Source organism: Podarcis gaigeae, assembly GCF_964106915.1.
Source record: "Podarcis gaigeae genome assembly, chromosome: 4".
NCBI lineage: Eukaryota > Metazoa > Chordata > Lepidosauria > Squamata > Lacertidae > Podarcis > Podarcis gaigeae.
Genome location: NC_139677.1, coordinates 74,693,002 through 74,708,122, shown reverse-complemented (window position 1 = coordinate 74,708,122; position 15,121 = coordinate 74,693,002). Strand labels below are relative to the sequence as shown.

At 41.1% G+C, this 15,121-nt stretch overlaps 1 protein-coding gene across 4 annotated transcripts in view; it reads left to right on the top strand.

The window, feature by feature from the left end:
* The window catches only part of NME7 (NME/NM23 family member 7), a 70,532-nt gene that overhangs the window by 37,468 nt on the left and 17,943 nt on the right, over positions 1-15,121 (top strand). For all 4 annotated transcript variants that reach the window (XM_083737117.1, XM_083737116.1, XM_083737118.1 and 1 more), the window contains 3 exons: positions 770-834; positions 3,143-3,211; positions 4,459-4,560. In XM_083737117.1, the coding sequence (XP_083593243.1) occupies positions 770-834; positions 3,143-3,211; positions 4,459-4,560 (236 nt within the window). The remainder of the gene's footprint in view (positions 1-769; positions 835-3,142; positions 3,212-4,458; positions 4,561-15,121) is intronic.

The following is a 15,121-nucleotide window of genomic DNA, read 5'->3' as shown; positions in this document are numbered from 1 at the left end:
TGAGGTCTGAATATTTTAAAATAAGTTTAATCCCCCCCTCCATGTTTTTATGGGCACCAAAATATTTGTCAAGTGCTTTCCTCATTATCCAAAACTCAAATGTAGGCATGAGCTTGTTTTTGTTGCAGAAATCAAAACCCAGACTTTTACAGGAAAAAAAAGTTATACTTAGCTGTTACAGAGCTGGGCATATATTTGAAAAGTGAAACTCCTGTTTGTGAAAGGCTTCAGCATGCATTTAAATTTGTCTTTCTGTTTTATATTGGGATTTCTCACTTTCCCCAAAATGTAACAATATTTGCACATCTCTAATGTTAGGCCAGGTAGAAAAAACTATACAAACTGAATGAGTTGCACTGTTTGGGGATAAAGCCTATAAATGGGAAGGGTGGTTTGCATAATTTGGGTGTATTTTACTTCACCTTAAGTGTGAAAAATCAGTGTTGTATAGCACAATCCTAATCATTTTTACTTGGATGTGATTTCAGCGGGATCTACTTCTGGTTAAATTTGGTTACTGTTGAGTTGTAAGGAACCTAAACAGTGACATTTCTTCCTGACTTGGTCACAGCCTTTTATGGTTATTGTGAGGCCATAGAGCAATGTGCCTGCCTCATATACCCCAGGTAAATGTGCAAGAAACAAGTGTTCTCATAAAAGCAACTGTATTATAAATGTTTGATGTACTATAGCAAAGTAGTCCCAGGACCCCACCATTTGAGACAAATTTCTGTAGCCAGTTAAAAAACCCAAACTTTTTTCTTCACAGGTCTGACTGGGAAGATAATAAAAGCAATACTTGATGGAGGATTTGATATTTCAGCCTTGCAGATGGTAACTCTTTCTTGGTATTTGATCAGACCTTTTCTCTGATGAGATGAGGGAAAAGCAACCTTTGCCACCTGTTGCACCCTCTCCTACACTAATTTTTTAATGCATTTCACCTGGGCAAAGCCTTTCCTTCAGGCAGCAACCCCATACATATCAGCTGCCTCTTACACTTGCCTATTTTTAAAGGGTGTCAGGTTCCCAGTCTGCTCTCTTGCAGAATACAGAAAATAAAAAAATAGCCTTTTCAACCCTACTATACCCTCCCAAAATCATTACCAGGGGAGGAGAATGCTATATTTGGGAGTAAATCCCCATTGAAATTGGTTGATAGAAATGGACAGGAACAGGCTGCAAATAGTCTATATTGAGCAGTGTCTGCCTGGTTTTGCTCACAGAGGAAGAGTGAGAGCTGTTGCCTTCTTTCTCATTTATGCACAATTTTCATTCTTGCTGTCTCTGTATTTTTCTTCCTTCCATCTCAACAGGTGGGTAAACAACACCTTATTATGCTGCATTTCAATATAAGCTCAGTTCCTTTTGGCTGACTTTGACTAAGGCTGACTTTGACTTATCAAGGTTACTTAGTCTTTAAAACCAAAATAATGCTAGCCAGCTTGTCAGAACTGACTTATGTAGTAGGTGTATATGCATGTTTTACAATATATATATATATATATATATATATATATATATATATATATGTATGTATGTAAAGGTGAAGGGACCCCTGATCATTAGGTCCAGTTGCGGACAACTCTGAGGTTGCGGTGCTCATCTTGCTTTACTGGCCAAGGGAGCCAGCTTACAGCTTCCGGGTCATGTGGCCAGCATGACTAAGCCACTTCTGGCGAACCAGAGCAGCGCACAGAAACGCCACTTACCTTCCCGCCGGAGCGGTACCTATCTATCTACTTGCACTTTGACGTGCTTTCGAACTGCTAGGTGGGCAGGAGCAGGGAACGAGCAACGGGAGCTCACCCCGTTGCAGGGTTTCGAACCGCCAACTCTCTGAATGGCAAGCCCTAGGCTCTGGGGTTTAACCCACAGCACCACACACACACACACACACACACACACACACAGGTCATTATTTAGACAACTGTCTATTATTTATTATTATTTATTACTTCAATTTGTATCCTGCCATGTTGCTCATGGCTTCTAACAGCGACAAGATAAAAATACAGTAGAGGTGCTAAAGGTTATATAACCAACACAAATACAAAAGAGCAGATAAAAGTCAGAACAATAAGAATCCAAGTATAAAAACAGTCGGCAATTAAACACCTTGAGCATTGCAATAAACAAGTTGCCCTGGCAGGCCAAAGGTTTGTCAAAATGAAAAGGTATTTACTTGGCACTGGAGGGTCAACAGACAAGGCGGCAATTGAACTGTGGGAGGGAGCCCCAGAGCTGGGGCGCAGACACTGAAAAGACCTTCTCTTGTGCCCCTGCCAAATGCACTCTAGAAAATGGCAGGACTGAGAAAAGGGCTTCCCTGCAAGATCTTGGCACTCAAGCAGGCTCCTACAGGGGAAAGTGTTCCTTCAGATAACATGTTTCCAAGCCAGCTAGTGCTTGCATAATGAGCACTGTAATGCTTACCTTTCTAATGTAAAGTTGTACCTTGGTTGTCGAACAAATCGGCTCCCAAACGTTGCAAACTCGGAAGTGCGTGTTCTGGTTTGCGAACGTTATTTGTAAGCTGAACATCCGACACGGCTTCCACAGTTTCCGATTGAGTGCAGGAAGCTCCTGCAGCCAATTGGAAGCTATGCCTTGGTTTTCAAACCGTTATGGGACTCCTGGAACAGATTAGATTCAAGAACCAAGGTACTGCTGTATTTAGATTCTCCTTGTCATGTGGCTCTCTGACCCCAGCATGAATGTGCTGTATATTCCTCCTTCCCCTCCATTTAACAGAGTTGAACTTGTAGCAACAGCGAATGGAATCTTTTTTTAAAATGTGCTTTGTTGAGTTTTGTACAATCTAAATGGTACACAAAAGAGTAGCAATAAAATAAAACAAATATGGGTATTTTGTGATTTGTTTGATAAGATGAGACATACATGTGGAAAACAGAAAAAAAAGGAATGGATCACAAATGGGATCTTGATCTCTGGTGTCTTTTTAATTTTTATCAGCTTTTCCACATAATACTCTGTGAGGGATTAATTGAGAAATAAGTTAAAGTCTCCTCAGGTTGTGTATGAAAAGAAAAGGGGCACCAATAATGCTTGGAGATGTATACACTTGTTCCCACTGTACACAGAATAAATACTTTTCCTTTCTGTTCTTTCTTACATACAGTTCTATATGGACCGTGCAAATGCAGAGGAATTCTACTCAATTTACAAAGGTGTTGTTGCTGAATATGCTGTAAGTAAGCGCTATAAAGTCTCTCTTTGTTTCAGGGCCCATTTTGGATAGAATCTTAATGGACCGTCCTGAAGGCTTATTGTCAAGGGCATGGCACAAGCTTTGAGGGATTATAAAGTCACTTTTCAGTGCTGCTCTTCACCTCAGCCACAAAGATTTCAACCTAGTAATGTTTTTGAATTGGCAAGACAGACTGCGCAAGTGATGATTTTAGTTTGGCTCAACATAAAACTTATCTTTTTCAAATATTTTAATGGATAGTGAAACACGGCAAAAGTTGTATTTGATATTGCTGCAGTGGCTGAGTTGAGTAGGTTTCTTCCAGCAAAAATTCTTGATACTAAGAGGCTTGGTTGCAACATAACCAAATGGATAGTGTCTGTATTTTTTAAGATCACTTAACCTCACACTGAGAAATGATATATGCATTGCGACTTCCTTTGTCCCTGCCAGCAGCAGCTGTGGAAAGGAGGCTTGGAAAACCACAGCATGATGCTTCATTCATTCATTCATTCATTTATTTATATATTACATTTCCCCAAGGTTGTATCCAAGCCGGTTCACTACACGTCAGATGAACATATCAATACAACAATTTAAAATTAAAGTATTAGCCATTCCACATAAACCGTAGTGTCAATAAGTAAATCCATGATAAGTATCAGTCAAGCCATACAACTAAAGCAACCAAATAACACAATAGAAATAAAGCTGATTTGTCCAACAGCTTAAAATTGAACGCAAGAGAGAATGAAGGTTAATCAAAGAAATAAAATATACAGTATATTCCAAAGAGGTGATGTTATGGTATGGAATAAGTTCTCTTATGGATCAGTAATTGGTTAAAGAACAGGATGCAAAGAGAAGGAATAAATGGACACTTCAAGCAATGGAAGGATGCAAAAGATGGAGTCCTTCAAGGATCTGTATTAGGATCTGTGTTTTTTCGCTTTTTCATTGATTGAACACAGAGGTGGCAACAGTGGTGGTCTGATGAGAGTCACTATGTCAGTGAAGTTGAAGAATGCAGACTAGCCCCAGAATATATAAAAATCATGAGAGAACTGAAACATTTCATTAGGAACATTTCTGTTAGAATGGATAGAACTGCCTTTGAAAACAACATGCAGAGAGTGGTCTGGGCTGGCTTAGATTTTCTTAAAACAAGAAATGATGCAAATTGATATACAGTGCAGAGTAAAAGGTATAAAAACCAGTTAACAATCTGTTCCTTTTTCCTGTTGCAGGAGATGGTTGTGGAACTTTGCTCAGGCCCTTGTGTTGCTCTAGAGATTAGGCAAGTAGATCCTGAAAAAGTATTCCGAGACTTCTGCGGGCCTTCGGATCCCGTAAGTAACTTACTTGAGAAGTTTGTATTGGGGCCAAAGCAAAAATGATGCATGAGGTTTGAGATTGTTTCCATCAAAGTTTTTGGTTTTTACTTTAAAGGAGCCTAGAGGCAGTTGGCTTTTTTTTATTTATTGGAATTTAGAAAAGCTCCCAGGAAATCTAAAATTCTTTCCAAAGCTGCTATTAGTCCTACAGGGGAAAATATACCATGATGCAGATGCCTAACACCCTGTCAGATGCTGTTGTGGTTGCTCGAGAGTAACCAGGCAGGACTCCGACCTGTCTTTTCCAGGCTTTATTTTGGTGCAAACTATTTACAGCGCAGAGCGTCATAAGTTCATGTCTGGCTCAATCGCTAGCAGAATCCGGGAGTGGTCTGTTCTTGTACTTCCCCCAACATAAAAGTTTAGTCACCCCCAGCCTTTTCCACCCCTCCCTGGGCCTCAAGCTACTGTGCATGATGGGCGAAGGCAGGCGTGTGCTTCCCTCCTCTCCAGCTTGCTCAGTTGCGGTGTTAAGGCTCTTTCTAGCATCCTCTGGCTCTTGCACCTCTTCTCCACTGGAGGTGGGGGTTTCCTCCTCTCCGGAAGAGGAACTGCTTTGCAAGATTTTCGGAGGCTCCCTGTAACACAATTCCCCCTCTATCTCTCGCCTCTGCGCCGATGGCAGTTCCCTGACACACCTCACACCCCACCTTGGGAAAAGTGGGTATCATAGCAGCTGCAGTGGAAAATAGATGGGGCAAATGGGGGAGGGAAGCGTTAAACACTCTCTACCTTAGTGCGGCTTCTCCAATCAAAACTGAATCAATCCCCCTCCCCATAGCTTCTTTAAAGTTCAAAAATTGGGTAGATTCAATTGTAGATCTCTTGTGTTGCCTCTGATTTGCTACTCAGTTTTAAAAGGGATGGACAAATCTGTTAATTTCACTTTCTTTGAGTTTCTCATTTCTCTAGTCTCCAATTTGCCACATTACTTTTAAAAAAAATGTCCTCATGGAAATTCATCAGTATTTATCCTACTTATACACATTACCTCAAGCAGTTTCCCCTAATAAAGTGCATTTTTAATTTAATTTTAACGAATATATTTATATATAGTTGTTCACATATTCTGGTTTTTTAAAGATAGCTGTGCTTTGGTTTCCAAATTGGTCTGAGAGGTATGAATTAGGTAGGTTTTATTAAAATGTAAACCAGATTTCTCCCCCACCCCTTCTGTATGGCAGTATAGTAACAGATAACAACTTTAGAAGCCTACATTTGAAAAATGTTCTATTCAGCTTGCCTGCTAATATAATGATTACTTAGAGTCATGGTTTACAAGCAGAAAGGACAGCTACACCTTAACATGTGTCATTTTTGTTGCTGTCGTGATTATTTATGCAGCTATGACCATTGCTAAGCCTTCTTTGCATTTGATATGAAAGTACATCACTGGAGTACGATTTAAGCTACTCTAATCTATGCCACTTCAGTGCTTGTTACTCAGAAAGCAGTGTGAACAACCATACTTTAGGATATTTGCCTCTTGCTACTAAGCCATGTTGGCAACACTGCAGCTCATACTGAACTACTGTTCTACTGGGCTAGTGTTGTTGTCAAAAAGGGGTGAAAGTGATGCAGACATTTAATAAACCTAACTATCTGTAAAATGGCACGGATGGAAGGGGTCAGGCCATAGATCTATGGCAGAGCATCTGCCTTGCATGCAGAAGGTCCCAGGTTCAGTCCCCAGCATCTCTAGGTAGGGCTGGCAAACATTCCTGCCCAAACCCTGAAGCGCTGCTACCAGTTAGTGTAGACAGTGTTGAGCAAGATGGGCCAATTGTCTGACTCGCTATAAAGCAGCTTCCTCTGTTTCCTATGACACTGGTAGCCGCTGCCAGATTAAATATTTTAAATATTTAATCTGGCTATTAAATATTTTAAATGCTAGCAAAAATCAGATGGTACAATTTGACTGCTTAAACAGTCATGATTCTAGTAGTGCACTCCTATGCACATTGATTTCAAAGGGAGTCCCTCTGTGTTTAAAAGAGGTTACTCCCATGTAAGGCTGCGCTTCCTACTTATGTGGAAGGAAGCCCCATTGAACTCAATGGGAGTAACTTCTGTGAATGTATGTCCAGGAGGAAGGATCTAGATACATTCACATTGGTGCAAGCACATTGTCGTCTTCTAATGACTCTCTTTTGGAATTCCACACCTGAGAAACAATGAATTACTTACTGCGACAGTAAAACAACTTAGCATATTTGAAGGCAGATGAGTTTATGATTACAAATAATTAGGCTGCTCTTCACATTGCACTAAGCAATGCAAACAGAAGGGAAAATGGATTCTCCGTCAATGACAGACCGTTATCGACTGGAGTTAGAAAACAGATCAATAAGAAGCTGCAATTAGTATGTCATGCTGTCTGTGGCTGTCTCTAGCGGAAAGGACATGGTTGGATTTTTTCAAATGTTATTTAGGGTCAAATATAATCAGTGTTCCTTTTCCTTATTAAAGATAAATAAATTCTATATTGCATACACTAGTTATTGTCAGTCTGCTAGAAACTTGGCATTTTAAGGTGTTTGCTTCTGAAATGGGTAAAAGGGCTTGTGAGGATGTGCAGGCCTACCTCTGTCCCTCCAGGACATCATGGATGCTGGCCATGCCCCAATGTGTGATTGGCATTATTCTAAAGGCGACCATTTCTATGTGTGTAAAGTTGGGTCCCCAATCCCCATGTAAGAAACCTTCCACACCATACCATATTTTTAAAAGTTTCTACTTGGCTTTAATCCAAACATCATTTGTATGTGTGAGTTGAAAACAATAGCTTCAAATTACTATAAACTCTCGAAACATTCTTGAAAAGCGTTCAGTATTTGGTTTTTAACTCCATCCTGAACTTTAATAATGACTCTATGAAGCAGTTCTCCCATTTATTTATTTTTTTGGGGGGTCACGTCCTTGCTTGCTAACTACAACTTCATATTCCTGTGTAAAACTACAGCCTCTCCATGAAAAAAATGCAACACACCCATCAGAAAGAATTTTTTTGAAGAATGGCTGTGTCTGATGTGGTAGTCTGAAGTTATCAGCCGGATAATTTGATCATACCAACCCTCTCTGCAGAAATCTGGGAATGCTTAAGATATATCAGGATATATCAATAGAGGCTAGGTCTGTCAATGGAGAATCAGGTGAACACCGGCATTCCTTTATTAGCCCCCCCAAAAAATCAATCAAAAAAATTCTGAATTTGTGTTGCTAGAGCTATATTGTGTGCATATGCAATATATTCTGTGCTAGAGGAAACATTCCTGTTTTGAAAAAACAGCCGCTGCCACCATTTGCAATAGCTGACAGCCAGAGCAGCTGCAGTGTGAGCTTTTGACTCTGTGGTTCCTTTCTCATTGTCTTATACACCATTCATTAAACAAAGCCTTTTTAAAAGCAAAAACCAACAACCCTGAATGTGAAATGTGGGCGACTAAATGACTGTTCGATGGATTAATAATTTAGGGTTTGTTCACTGGTCTGTTCAGCTTGCTTCTTCTTTCTACTGCAAGACAACCTGACCAGAATTTTGATCAGTTTATTTCTTTGCAGTATCACAAACATCCAAAATTTGAGATTATTATTTTTTAAAAAAGAAAGAAAGATGCAAACAATACTAAATATAACTGTTTTGTGTCTCTTCATTTCAGATGTGCAGGGATAATTCCCAGTGAACCAGCATGGCACTGAGAAGGGTGTTGACAACAATTCTGGGCTATTTTAAAATCCCAGCTCTGGGTTAGGAGGGCACAGCTTCTCTTGCTACCGCACTCAGGGCCATTTCTCACCTGATGCAGAGCAAGCCAAAGAATACAACCCACAGGGAGCTGTAGCCAATCACAAAGCCTAACATTTAATGTGTAGTGCTGCAGTGCCACATTTTGAATATTCATTTCTATGCTTCTTTGCTTTGCTGTGTACATACCACACACTTAAAACATATCTATCCTCCGCTAAAGAATCCTGGGAAATGTAGTTTGTTAAGGGTGCTGTTGCTCAGTGGGGTGTAAACTATAATTCCCATTATTCTTTTGTGTGTGTGTGTGTGTGTATGCTTTCAATATATGGTATGTATGCAGCCTTAGTCTAGTCCATGGGTAGGCAAACTAAGGCCCGGGGGCCGGATTCGGCCCAATCACCTTCTAAATCCAGCCAGGACTCAGCGTGTTTTTACATGAGTAGAATGTGTCCTTTTAAAATGCATCTCTGGGTTATTTGTGGGGCATAGGAATTCGTTCATTATTATTTTTTCCAAAGTACAGTCCGGCCCCCAACAAGGTCTGAGGGACAGTGGACTGCCCCCCTGCTGAAAAAGTTTGCTGACGCCTGGTCTAGTCAGCTCAAAAGTTATGAACTCCATCTTGGAATGTGATTTTATTTTAGACTGTGATGACTGGCAGGAGTGTAGAGCTTTATCCACTACTTCAAAAGCCCCCAGAATTTCAAAACTATGCAAGATTGTTTAGATAAAAGCTTCTCCTTGCATGCAGAACAATTTTATACAGGTGCTGAACTTATTAAAGCCCTAAATGGCTTTGGGATCCAAATGCCTGAAGGAGTGTTTCCTCCCACACCAGCCTTCCTGTGCATCAAGTTCTTTAATTAAGGCCCTTCCCCAAATACCATTATTTATGTATTTATAGCCTCTGCTTAATCATGTTGTGTGTTTGTTAATCTTATTGCTGGAATCCATTAGATGAAGGGTACTCGAGAATTGCTTAAAATAAAATGTTTTAATCAAAAGTCAATCCAGCTAAGTTGGGTGGGACTTAGTAAGTGGGTTTAGAATTGCAATTCTAGCCAGGCATTACAGTAGTTTGTTTTGTGAAGGTGCATACAATTGATGAGTGCATCTACACCAGTGGTGGTCCAATACATTTTGCTACTGGAGGCAAAGGACAAGATGGTATCCCCACCTTCCATTCCTGCTGAACTAGGAGCTGAATCTTAACTTCAGCAGTGATGATATCATCTTGTGAACTTGGGGCAGCAGCCTAATTTAGGGGGTCCAGGGCATGCCATGTGGCATGTAGAGTTCTTTCCTCCCACAGAGAGGCATGATTGAGGGGCTCTGGGCAACAGCAGTGCTGCTGCCGACTGCCAACATCTGCTGCATGAGACCATTGCCTTACTCTGCCCAATGAGAGGGCCAGCCTTTACCCTCGTGGATTCGGCAGATACTTGCAAAATTCAAAATGCAGCAAGCTGTTGTAGATTGGCTAATTTGATAAGACCTGTGATTAATGAGGCAGGTGCCTGTTGTTGGTTGTCATTCGCCTGATGCTTATGAGGTATGCGTGTTGCTTTGCTTGTTCCTGCTAATATAAAGTGGCAGGCATCTCTTCCCCCTTACAAATGGATAAATAGCATGTAGGTAAATCATTAACTACATTAGAGTGGAATTAGCCATTCAAGCCTTTAACAAAAATCTCAAATAATGCTTTATTTATTGATTTATAAAGACTTCCAGTATTTGGCAGCCTCTAGTAAATTTTGTCAGCGCAGCTAAGAAATAAAAGAGCTAAAACAAGGGTATACAATATTTATTCAAATAACATTTATTTATTAAATGTATTTTTAAACCCACTTTTCCATCTGTATGGGGATAGTCAATGTGGTGCTCTCTAGGTGTTGTTGGACTTCAGCGTCCATCATGCCTGACCACTGGCCATGTTTGCGGAGATTAATGGGAGTTGTTGTATTAATGCATCCTACCTAGCAATGGAATATTTATTTTTATTTATTTATTTATATCTCAGGGCCAGTTCAGAGCATAAAAATACAAAATACGTAATAAAAACAAGAGCAAAAACAAAGCAAACCCATAACCACCACCACCCCCAACAAATTTAAGAGAACATAGAATATTAATTAGCCAAAGGGCTGGTTGAAGGAAAAGTTTTTGCCTGACACCTAAGGATGAAGGCACCATGTGAGCCTCCCTGGGGACAGCATCCCACAAAATGGGGAGCAACTGCAGAGGAGTCCCATTCTCATGTTGCCACCCTCTGGACCTCTCATGAAGGAGGCACATGAAGAAGGGCCTCAGATGTTGATGAATACAGAGAAGAGCTACTTGTGAAGCTCTTTAAACTTTGAGGAGATGATATAGGGAGAGGCAGTCCTTCAGGTACTGGGGCTTGATGAAGCCATTTAGGACTTTAATAGGCAAACATCCCTTCACCAATTTCTCACAGAAGCAAATAAGCAGTCAACGACACTCCTTCAAAATTGGTGTAACATGATTACGGTACATCTGACTCTACCGGTCAATATTCTGGCAGTCCAGCAGCTGCGCATACAACATATTACAGATAATCTGGTTGAGAGATAACCAGAGAATAGATTGCTCTGGAAAAGCTATCCCTGCTAAGAAAGGGGTGCAGCTGGTGAACCAGTCAAAAGTGGGGAAATGAACTTCACGCCGCTAGGTCCACATAAGCCAGGCATGGCCAAACTCGGCCCTCCAGATGTTTTGGGACTACAACTCCCATCATCCCTAGCTAACAGGACCAGTGGTCAGGGATGATGGGAACTGTAGTCCCAAAACTCCTGGAGGGCCAAGTTTGGCCATGCCTGACATAAGCCTCCAGTGATAATGCTGGATCTAAAAAGACTCCCCAGCCACATGCCTTCTCCTTCATGTGTAGTGCAGCCCCACATAGAACAGGCTATATTTTTTCTCAAACTTGAGAACCACTTACCCATAATGTGTCGCATGTTGTCAGGATTCATCCTCAGGGTTTTGTTTTTGGCTTCATCCAGCTTAATACTGCCCCCAAGGACTGATGCGGCACCTGCACAGGGTCACTTGACTCTGATGACAACAAGAAATAGAGCTGAGTGTCGTCAGCATGCTGTGAAACCAAGCAGAATTTCCCCAGTGTGACTGCCTGAAACCAGACCTGTGGGCAGAAGCAGAATCACTGTAACACCATGCCCCCAATTCCCAAATTATAGCACTGACCCAGTAAGATACCGTGGTCAATTATGTCAAAAGCTGCCGAGAGAGCAAGAAAAATCAATAGAGTTGCATTTCCCTTGTCTCTCTCCTGATAGAAGTCAGCAATCAGAACAAGCAGGGCAGTTTGTTGAATCCAAATTGAAATAGGCCCAGATAATAAATTACCTCCAAGTGTGCTAGGGGTTTCAGCACCACCAGTGACCTGACTGCCTTGCCCAGTAATGGGATATTGGCAACTTAGCAGTAGATATCATCTCTTGCAGCAGTAGTGTGTCCTGCTGCCGCCACCACCTGCCCTGAAACCTCCGCCATTGGCAAAGAAGTGGCACCAGTATCGGTGCTGATTTCAGGTGAGATCTCTCATGTTCTGCAAGATCTTGCAGGATTTCAGGTGAGATCTCAACAGAAATTGGTGCCAATGCTGGTGACACCTCTCTGCTGGCAGTAGGGCAGGCGGGGCACCTGCAGGGGATTCCACCGCCAGAGGCAGCTGCCACATCCTGCCTAAAGGCTGCATTGGCCCTGATACCCTGGGTCCAAAGAATTTGAGGTTTTATCTTCTGTTACCATCTACCTGGCTTTAGATGGAAGTGGGTCAAGAGGTTGATGCCTGGGCGGCTTCACGCAAGAGAAGGTGACGCTTTTAGGTGTATTTGTGAAGTTTGCAATACAAACATTGCGGGCCTCATTGCAAAGGGCTCTATCTTCCCTGTGGCTTCTTTCAATACCACTTTGCTTGAAAGCCCAGAATCACATGGCAAGGACTAACTGCACGAGTCATTGCTGCCAATGGAGGGTGGGGGTGATCACGAGGGATTTGGTCAACCTACACGAGCAAAGGGTCTTTGTTGTCATCCTCACCCTTCCGTGCCCCCCGCCCAGCTTGCCAAATGCAGGAAATCCAAAGCCAGCAGTGTGAAACTAAATGAGATACTTTTCATAGACCGATTCCTCCCTATGCTTCGCAAAAACTGGCTTGGCCAGTTTGAATGCTGACACGTTGTCACTCAAAGCCATTTTTGTAAAATACCATGTTAAGTATGTAAGGACTATAAATGCTGCATATCAACAAGAACTTGTGCTGGAAGCCTGCTGTCACAGAATTGGTTGATTTACTGGTAGTCAACCCAGTATATGAGAATCTGCTTCCTCTCTCTCAATAGTCCGTGTTCTGCCCTTTTCTGCGAAACCCGTTTTTATTTGCTTGCCTGTTTGGCGCTCTATCACAGCAGGAGGAGTTCTGGGCTGGTGATATCAAGTATCCTGCAGGGCTTCCCCACTGTTGTTGTTAACACACTGTTAACACACCACCCCAGTCTTGCTAAGCGGCAGCACCCACTAGTGCAGGGAGCTGGCCTTCTCAACCATCTCATAATCTCTCTCAAATGTTTGCTGAGGAGGAGGTAAATCTGAGCACATTAGCCACCATTTTTATTGGTTCTGCTCCCCTGCCAGTGGCCAGATGCACTGAAATTTAGAAGGCGAAGCTTTCCCTGTCACTTACTTTCATGCCAAGAATATTTTCATTTGCTAACTTACTACAGGTTGTCAGGCTGCAGTTAAGGACAGTGTTGATCTAGTAAAATTGGTCCCATTCAGCTTGCTGGAATGTTGTAAATGTTGACTGGTCCTAATAAAGGCAATGTTTTACTGTCCCTGGAGTTTGTTTTTCTAATTAAAATGTTATATTGAATTATGAATATATACACAATATATTTCATTCGAATTCAAATATGTTTTATTGGCGTGTGTACATGCATTAATGTACTAAATATCCATCTCATCTTTGTCCTACTTGTTCTCAAATCATCCCTGAAATGTAGGTCAGATAGCTACAAGAGAATTTACAGACAGCGAAGAACAAACAGTTCTTAACATTTCTAAGGGATTTACTGTGAACAAGTGTTCTTCCCGCTGGACTTTTCATTTGGTGTCTCATGCTGATAGACTTTCTCTGCTGCAGCTTTGCCCAACCTGGTGTCTTCCAGAAGTTTTAGACTAGAATTGGGAGTAGTCACAGTAGTTTCTCTTGCAGCGTTAAAAAATGAAGCCTCACCCACTAATAGAGAGGAATTTGACAGGTACTCACCCCATGAGCAGGGACCCTGTAATATTTCTATGTACCTTCTCTATATGTATGATTGTATTTTGATTTTGAAACAATACAACCTCTACAAAATGCACCCCAAAGTTAATTGCACCATGTAGTCTTGTGCATTGCCTGATCGTAAAGCTGGTCTGGAATCTTATACTTGTTATTGAATGGGAAATTATATTCTGAAAAGGATGGGTTGCTGCCATTTAAATCAGTTGCCTTTAATGAAGAGACAGACCTTGGCTCATTTGTCACCTCAGTCTTGAGTTGCTCTCCATCAGGAAAAATTACAGTTCAATTACTGGTTTCTGCCTTTCTTTTTTAGTGGAGCTTCCACTTCTCCAATAAATTAGTACAGACTTGCAGCTGCACTTTTGTCAGCTGATGCCAGAAGCGAGCAGTTTAATTTATAACTTGAACCCTTCTTTACATGCTGCTTAGAAACTTGCACATATTAACAGGTGCTTTTTTTGATGGCAAGGTGGAAAACCTCTGCAAGGTGCAGCAGTCTGTTTTGTTAGCAAAACTGCTCTATAGACTTTATAAAAAAAAACTTTTATTATCCAGAGCAGCATCTCCCCCACATGCTTGAGCCTGCATGAGATGTATGGATAATGTTGATATGTAGATGTCCCAGTTTTCACATGACTTACTAATTGGAGTTTACTTTTGAATTTCAGCATTCAGACTGGCAAGCTAGTAGGAGGGTTTATAGTTCTGCAGTGTGTATGACATGACAACGGACACATAGGACTGAGTGAAATTGAGGAGTACTTCTTGCAATCATTTTTGGCAGACCAAAAGGTTCCAACAATTTTTCAATGGTTGTTACAACGAGGAAACATTTTCTGCACCCTGAATTGGCTCCATTTGATCTTTCACAATGCTGTCACATAGCCAAATCGGATTCGCTAAAAAGCATTGTTACATTATCCATTTCAGAATATGATCTCCAACTGGTGAATGTCCACACAATTTGGATCTCACAAAAGCTGTCTATTCTATCCCAAAATTGAAAAATAAAATGAAATGTGCTACGCATAAAGAGTTATAGGTCTCAACAGTAAGATCTGAAGCAAACCTTTGACAACATTGTGGATATCTTTTATGACAGAGAAAATAGAGATCAGAAGTTAAAGAATTAGGAATCAGTTTTAACTTTATATATTTAACATGAGATGAAGATCCTCCTCTCTTGCATAACGTTGAACTAGCTTGAAGTAAAATTATAGCAATGTTCTATGGCAGAAGCATTGTACTTATTGCTATGTAGTATTCTTGTTTGCTACATAATGCTAATTGTTAGAACATGCACCTGTGATGAATTTCAGAATATTAGTTTTTGATAAGAAATACGACACAAACAACCAGCGTTCTATGGCACCTTAAAGACAACCAGTTTGATGTATTACAATAAAAGTGTTAGTTTTGAAGGTGCCCGGGGATTC